General features: G+C 45.5%; 1 protein-coding gene across 1 annotated transcript in view; it reads right to left on the bottom strand.

Moving 5' to 3' along the window:
• Positions 1–770: 770 nt before the first annotated feature.
• AKIRIN2 (akirin 2) overlaps positions 771–6,557 on the bottom strand; it is a 7,489-nt gene continuing 1,702 nt past the window's right edge. The window contains exons 3-5 of the mRNA XM_010156018.1: positions 5,628–5,777; positions 1,736–1,807; positions 771–1,461 (exon numbers count right to left, since the gene is read on the bottom strand). Coding sequence (XP_010154320.1) covers positions 1,451–1,461; positions 1,736–1,807; positions 5,628–5,777 — 233 coding nt within the window. The 3' untranslated portion in view covers positions 771–1,450. The remainder of the gene's footprint in view (positions 1,462–1,735; positions 1,808–5,627; positions 5,778–6,557) is intronic.

Raw genomic sequence — 6,557 nt, 5'->3', positions numbered from 1 at the left:
CTGTTACTGTGCCTAATTCTGAACCTGAATATTCGCGAAAAAGGGTTCACTAAGAACTAGAGCTCATCAATCACACGGCTTCTCGAAGCATCAGCATGAACCCAAGAGCGCGTCCGCCTACCAGCTGACGTTTCAGCCGCATTTCATCTAAAACTCTTCCCTTAATCTGCAGCGGTACCAAGATCTGTTACGCAGGAGAGCTCCACTCAACCAGGAGGAGACGAGAGAAGACCGGTGTTTGCAATTGAAGGATTACCCTGAAACTGTGCTGAAGTCCGCCGAGCGGATCGCCCTGGTCACTCGGTGACCACTCACTCCTCCTGCCCCACTGCACACAGAGCCGGACTCCCCGGGCGCCGAGACTCCAGCCATGCAGGGACAGCAGCAGCCGGCACTGATGCAGCTGCCTGACCCTGGAACGCAGATTACACACCTGTAGCTCGTCCAACACCTACGTGGTTCCAGCCTGCGGTGCGAGCGCCTGCTCTCTCCTACGAGCCACTCTCCTCTGATGTGTAGTTTAGGCCTGACGGGAGCCAAGCACAGCGGCCCAAGTCAGCAACAGTTCCTTGTCCGCTCTGCAACCAACGCTTCCACCAGAGGGAAACGGGACTGCCAACCTAAGGAAGCTTCCTTCGCCCGAGAGTCTCATCCACCTCCTTCTCCTGATCCACCCCTGCTGCTAGTAAATAAAAGTTTTCACTTAAACACTCAATTTAAGTTTATTCATACACAGCAAAAGTTCCACCTGCATATTAAAAACAAACAGATTAGAAGTAAATGTTTTATTCTTCCAACTAAATTCCAGTACTACAAGGGCAGTAAAACAATGATACACTGAAAAATTGCAGCAATAAACATTTGTTAAAGACTGATAGAATAAATAAAAACTACAAAAAAATGAGAAATCATATAAACCCATTCTTAACCCCCAAAAAAGTCATGGAATACAGAAATGCCCTCCTTCACTATTTCACAGGCAGTACTGTGGGCTATTTGCTTAAAATTGTCCTGGGATTACATTCTAACTTAACTGTGATTACAGCTTCGTTGTAGTGCACAGTTATGAAAACCACACTAACCTCAGTCAGAAGTGTCATTCTACATTTTTATTTACACAACCAGTGAAGGGCAACTTCTAGAACACCAGCTTTAATCCTTTAATTTTTCAAACTTATTAACATAAGAAGCCAAATTGTAATGATACAGCGAATGAGGCCACTGGTATTATTACAGGTAGCAAAGGTCCACATCCAGGTGGTACTGACATCAGGGAGCACTCCAAAACCAGTTGCTGCATAAGAGTGGTTGCCACTGACAAAAGCTTGAAATAACTTGTGTTCACAGGGGGGGGAAAAAAAAATATGGCATTGCTGCAAGTCTTTAAGGGGATGGCTTGCAACAATAAAACAGGGTGTGTAGGGCAACCCACGTATGCAGAAAGTGTGATTCATGAAACGTCTGCAAAGAGAAGAAAAAAACACCCAAGGGTTAATAACGGAGCTAACAAATTCCAGCTCTAGCGCAGACCTCTTAGGGCAACCCGCTTCGATGGCCACCACCCAGCACAGCACGGGGGAGAGGTTTTAAACACAAGCTGCGCGTTAGCTCCCATCTTCCCTTCGACCTCTCCGTACCACCACCCTGGGGCCGAGCGGAAGCCCAACGGCCCACAACGGCCATTTACGCGGCCGAGGGCTCACAGTTCCCTCTGGGAAGCAGAAGGAATACTCACAACTGGCAGGCTGTTCTCCATATCGTCGCATGATCTGATCATGCGTGAACTTCACAAATGCGTCGTATTGTTCTGCAAGCACAAAGCGTTACGAGGGTGAGTATACGGAGTTTAACCCAAGCTGAAAAATACTCAAGGCTACTTTTTTCCCCCCATTATACATACAAATCGTATACATTAAACACGCATCCACTAACAGTGGTTTTAAGTGGCTTTACACAGTTCATAGCTGCCATTTCCTTTTCACCCCCAAGAACTACAATGCAGCACACATCCCCTTAATTAAAAGGCTCTCCCTTACAAACTTCTGCGAAGGGACAGACAGTAATGCGCTCCAAGAGAACGATGCTGCACGGACACACGGGCTGCGGTGCACCCCAACGCCCAGCTACGTGCCAGACGCTGCACTTGGACGCCGTGAAGCGTGCCCATCGCACAGATCCCCAGCAGGGGCAGAGCCGTTAAGCAAACGCGGCATTAAGGTCAGTGCTAGGGTTGGAAACTTAACTCCTCTCTGCTCCTACCGCTACCAGATGTGAGGAAATTGTTTTAATGGCATGGAAACACAGAAGTACAGGAAAGGGACTTGCTACGGAGTCAGCAATTCTCTTTGGTGGCCACCAGAAAAATCAAACTAAAAGGATGAAGTGCTGAGTGACTAACACTTGGCTAATTCCAATCACAAGAGAGAGCCACAATGGGAGACATCTACTTGACTGTGGACTTCACGAAAACAGCTACTGTGTAATCTGAAGTGAGATTTACATAGGTATTAAACGTATTAATTTGGCTTTGACCTAAGCGTTGTTAATTCCCAGAAAGAGGACTCCTCCTATACACATACATACAAATACATTCGCAGTATTTTACTCGGTTCCCACAGTGCACTCATCAGCAGGGTATCACCTCTCAGCATTAGCAAACTGAACAAGGAGAGTAATATCTACCAGATGCCGCTCCTCTCCATTCCCCTTCCTCCCTTGTGGAAAAATACATGTGCAGCAATGTGGGGTGTTCTGAGAAAAGGGCAAGGTCAAAGAAGGCAATCTTCAACCAAAAACGCAGTTACATTTGTAGTGGTTCCTAGTCCCACCGGTCTGCCCCATTAAAGTCCCCATCCTCTTGCAGGGATGAGCTTCACCTTCGAAGTAAACAGGGTATCAGTCATCAGCAAGCAGCGCAGCAGCCGCCCCAAGCACGGACCGGACCCACCGACCCAAGGACTTTCGTCCCTGACTGCAGGGGCTGGGGTCAGGGCAGCCAGCTCCCCTCTGCCCACAAGCAGGACCGCTGTTCCGCTGCAGTTCTGCCTGATGGCTTTCCAGCAGCCACCCCAGGATCTCAGCCAAACATCAACGCAACACAAAGAGCAGATTGATGCATCTGTTGCCCAGAAACCATTTCCAAAAATAACAGCAACTAGATCTTTTCCTAAAAGTGTGTATTAAAAGGCCAGAAACCAACTTGCAAGCGTTCTGCTTTAAAGGTTTAAGTCGACGTACACAGCTGCTTTGTAGCATCATCAAGGTCAAAACTACGGCTTTGGAAACTTGAAAGAATCCATGGTTACTAAAATTCCCCTGTCGGGTGGCATTCAGATTTGGCCAGCTAAGCAACCCAAAGGTAAGAGCAACCTACGGTGACCTGACACCACTGGCATCCCATACCATCTATGTCCTATCCATTTTAAGTCAAAAGGTGGCTAAATGACACAAATACAAATAGGAGTACCCCACTCTAGGACTTGACCTTTGGTAGGAAAAGCTGTTTTTCACAAACAGCTGCTGGCAAAACTTTCAAGCCCAAGTTTCACTCAGCCCCTTACACTCCCCTCCTGGTTTTGAGACCTGTGGAGGACCTTGCAACCTCACGTTTATGCCAACGCAGCTTTTTCAGGTAACGGGCAGGAAGGGAAATTACAGCGATCTGAGTTTTCCATTTATCAAATGCTCACTCTGCATGAAAGGCAACTCTGCTCATGGGAGAAGGAAAAAAAAGGCATTATCTGGCTAACCACCTACAAGAAAATTGTGATTCAAAATGGAATGAGGAACATACCTGAGATCCAAACATTCAGCTAAGTCACCTGAATGAAGCTATTCAACTGAGATTTACTACAGAATTCCCAGTTGCATTTCCACTGACTGCACTGGTTTGTAAGAAGGAGTATCACCTTACTGCACAGTTTACAGAAGGACATAATCATTCCATCAGCACAAAAATGTAACTGGCCTTCTATGTAAGGAATCTGCAAATTCTTTTGGCAGTCTCTCTTTCTGAATTCCCACAGAACGCTGAAAATATATATTATTGGCTTGATATATGGGATACAGTAACATGACCTTTCCAGTAGCTCTTTTGATGACTACCTTACTAAGAACAAGTAAGCCTAACTCACCTCACTGTAAAACCAAACCATAACACCCCCCCAACCCCAAAATAGAAACTATCCCCTCCTCTTCCAAAAAAAAAAAAACAAACCCAAAACCAAGAAAGAGAACGTTCCCTTTGGGACTGACAGATGGAGGACACGTAAGGAACTTGGCTAGAGGGGTTCCTGCTTGTAAAGAACTGCAGGTTGTACTAAGAAAGTGCCTGGAACAAACATAAATGGTCTTCAACTAGTTATGATGATCACTGCTGAGATGCATTTAGGAGAACACAAGACATGACCCAATTGCTAACATACGTATACATTAGGGGGGGGAAAAAGCTCTAGGGAGTCCCAATTCATCAGTCTGAAGCAGGTTAAACACACAGAAATGGAACATTAGGCCCAAAGTCACGTAAATGCTTATGGCTCTAGTCACAGTTGCACTGAGACGTAGATTTAAGGCGGACTTACAACTGTAGCAACTGTTTACACAGGGATGGCGGATCAGCAAGCAGGGAATGCAGACAGAGGCTCAGGCGCAGGGACAAGACTGTCACAGGCGACCCACAAGCCTGACCCAAGCCTGGTGGCTTTCTGCATGGGCATGCTTGTATGAGGTTTTATTCCCACACCTGAAGAGATCTGCAAACTTGTATTCTGATGTGTTTGCAGGTGGGAAGCCGTGGGTATTCAGAAGCAGGTTTGCTGCCAAAGAGTGCACTCAGATGTTTGTTGTCATCACGCTCTAATATTAAATTAGACACCGAATCACACTGTGAAGGCACCTACCCTCTGCACGCACCAGAATGTAGGTGCTCAAATGCCAGCAAGATGCTTAGTAAGCAGAGGGCTTCAACAACCAAAGAAAGGTCATATTTACAGTGCTGACGTCAACATGATCCTTATGGAAAGGGAAGTTGGCATCAGGTGCCAAAAATATCAGCCGAATGGTGTGAAATAAATTCCACACAGAGACTCAGAAATGCAGCTGAACTACTGACGCTTAGGCAGATACCAAACACGGCTGGCAGCAGTGTAATAGTAAGTACTGGGAAAAGAAAGGGAAATCTTAAGTACTGTCATCTTGCCAAATTCCAGAAAAAGGAAGTCAGTTTCCCAGCAGGGAAAAAAAAAAAACCAAACACCCAAAAACCAAACAAGTCCTTCACAAAGAGCTCTTAAGCCAGTAGAATAGAAAAGTCTTTCGTGCCAAAAAAAAACCAGAAAGAGGAGGAAATGATCAATTCAGACATGATAGCAAGAGAAAGTTCTATCTGAAATAAAACCACTGTTGCCACTGATTAGTAATGCCCAGGAGTCACAGTTTCTATCCAGGGCAGCACAGAAACAAAAAACCAAAACCAACTATCAAAGACACTACACAATTTTTTGTGTCCTGTATGCAGTCTCCTTCCTTAATCACATTAGGTCAGGGGAAAAAAATACAGCATAACATAAAAATGACAAGTTTTAAGCTTTCAAGTTCACCCTAACGCATTATTTTGAACTGTAATATACCTGCAAGTTTTGTGGTCAAAATTTCTTCATACTCCTCACGTATTTTCTCTTCACGTTCTTTCAGCAAACGTTCACAGATCATTCCAACTTGTCTGAGAGTAAACAGGGGCTGTTCTTTTTTTAATGGTGATGATGCTGCAGATGAAGTACCTAGGATTAAATATTTGGGCATACCAGGTTATACTTACAAGTGGTTCTGAACCATTTTTACAATCATTTTTCATCACATCTTTTACATTAAAGGAACATTACAGAACATCTGGAGAAGTCTTTCCCTGCCGTTTGAACACTTCTAATTACTATGAAAGTAAATCTGGGCACACAAATGGCTGACATCTACAATGGGCAATACACACAGTACCAAAACACCGAGGGTGTTGCTCAAACACTGTGAACGCTGTTTACACAGCACCTGCCATTTACCAATGTCAGTTTTTATCTTATGCAAAAACATACCGTACTGGAATTTTTACAAAGACAGCTACTTTGCAAAAGCCTCTTACAGTATCAGTGGCAGGGTATGAATGCCTTTGACACTGTTTCCCACAGCATTCTTCTGGAGAAGCTGGCAGCTCATGGTTTGACAGGTGCACTCTTTGCTGGGTAAAACCTGGCTGGATGGCCAGGCCCAAAGAGTTGTGGTGAATGGAGTTAAATCCAGCTGGTAGCTGGTGACAACTGGTGTTCCCCAGGGCTCAGTACTGGGGCCAGTTCTCTTTTAATATCCTTATCAAGGATCTGGACAAGGGGGTCAAGTGCACCCTCAGTGAATTTGAAGATGACACCAAGTTGGGTGGGAGTGCTGATCTGCCTGAGGGTAGGAAGGCTCTGCAGAGGGATCTGGACAGGCTGGATCGATGGGCAGAGGCCAACTGTGTGAGGTTCAACAAAGCCAAGTGCTGGGTCCTGCACTTGGGTCACAACAACGCC

Source organism: Eurypyga helias, unplaced genomic scaffold (genome assembly GCF_000690775.1).
Source record: "Eurypyga helias isolate BGI_N326 unplaced genomic scaffold, ASM69077v1 scaffold1097, whole genome shotgun sequence".
Taxonomy (NCBI): Eukaryota; Metazoa; Chordata; class Aves; order Eurypygiformes; family Eurypygidae; genus Eurypyga; species Eurypyga helias.
This window is presented reverse-complemented; position numbering and strand designations above follow the sequence as displayed.